Below are 1,583 nucleotides of genomic sequence, written 5' to 3'. Positions count from 1 at the left end.
TTATTGCTTTTGGGTTATATCGTGATTTTAACTTAAGATGTTCATTACTTTAGTAGTAAGTATAATCTTTCTGCACACATTTGAAGACTATTCATGTTAACAAAATATTAACATGGTTTGACATGCATGATTTACTGAGAGAATACTTAAACCCCGTTAGCCCCTAAGCAAAAAGTGTACAGAGTGCCTCATTTAATATAAGCTTTGCAGAGCTATATGAAAAATTTATTGCCTTTGCAATATCGAGATATTATGATGGTCATAACTTTTAAATAGAATCTTGTTGAACACATTTTGAAAACTATTCATCATGACAAGATCTAGTTTGGTATGCATGTTTTGCTATAATGAAAGACGAAGATAAAAAGACTTCTCCCCCAGCGGGCAGTATCACTCTTCCATACATCCAGGGAGTTACTGAAGGACTTAGCCGCAAGATTCGCAAAGCGGGAGTTTTGGTTCACGTTAAACCCACCAACACTATCAGGAGCATGCTCGTTTCACCTAAGGACAAACCTAAAAAATGTGATCGCTCCTGTGTGGTTTACGGGATTAAGTGCAACAATTGTTCGTCCCATTACATTGGGGAAACGGAACGCCCTTTACGCAAACGGCTCGCTGAGCACAAGAGGGAGCCCTCTCCAGTTGGAACTCACCTTAAGTCTGAAGGACACAAGTTTGATGAGTCCAATGTAAAAATCTTGGACACAGATTCCAGATGGCTACAAAGGGGTATCAAGGAGTCGTACTACATTGCATCTATGGATCCAGACCTCAACCAAGACACGGGACGTCACTACCTGCCCCCCGTCTACAAACCGGTCATCAAGTCACGTGACTCCGGGTTTTCCCGTGAGTCACGTGATTAGCTTTACCGCTCCTGTCACAATTCTGATGAAGTCCCACGGATGTGGTGATGAAATATTAAAAGTAAGTCACTATTTTGTTGAGAGAACTGTTTAAAATATTCATTCTAACATAAAAAGACTAGTTTGCGTCTGACGTCACTGTCAATCAAATTCTCTACGATCCTTGATTGGCTAATAGCGCGTATAAGGAAGGTCGATTCATCTGACTGGTGCCGATCGGAGAAAAGGAATAGCAGTGAATCGTGAAAAATTCGAAAAATTACGTACTCTTACAAGGCAAAAAGCAACTTTTCTAGGCATTATTGACATGGTGCCTTCACCAAAGAAAGTTTCCTAGTATAAAGAACTAACTTTTGAGATGGTTTGTATGTTTAAAGGTGCAAAATTAACAATAAGGCGCCCGGTTTTACCGCCGTGTTCAGCAACTCATATCATCACGACACTTGTAAACAAACCGTGCTCGGAGTTTGATTGACAGATGACGTCAGACGCAAACTAGTCTTTTTATCTTTGTCTTTCATTATAAGAGAGTACTTAACGCCGTCAGCCCATAAGCAAATTGCATACCCAAAACACGAAAACAGATCAAAGCCCGTGAGAACTACCTGCCGATTGGCCAAAAAGAAATTTTCATTATCAATTGGCCCAATCAGCAACATTGTTAGAATAATTTTACCACGCAAAAAAATCGAGGTGAATTATTTGCAAAGCTCC

The 1,583-nt window shown here is 40.0% G+C and overlaps 1 protein-coding gene across 1 annotated transcript; it reads left to right on the top strand.

Moving 5' to 3' along the window:
• Window positions 1–347: 347 nt before the first annotated feature.
• Window positions 348–869, top strand: LOC140160105 (uncharacterized). Its single transcript, XM_072183382.1, has one exon. The coding sequence runs from the start codon at window positions 348–350 to the stop codon at window positions 867–869; it is 522 nt and encodes a 173-aa protein (XP_072039483.1).
• Window positions 870–1,583: the final 714 nt, after the last annotated feature.

This window comes from Amphiura filiformis, chromosome 9 (genome assembly GCF_039555335.1).
Source record: "Amphiura filiformis chromosome 9, Afil_fr2py, whole genome shotgun sequence".
NCBI classification, from domain to species: Eukaryota; Metazoa; Echinodermata; class Ophiuroidea; order Amphilepidida; family Amphiuridae; genus Amphiura; species Amphiura filiformis.
The sequence above is the reverse complement of the archived record's forward strand: the minus strand, read 5'-3'. Positions and strand labels throughout refer to the sequence as shown.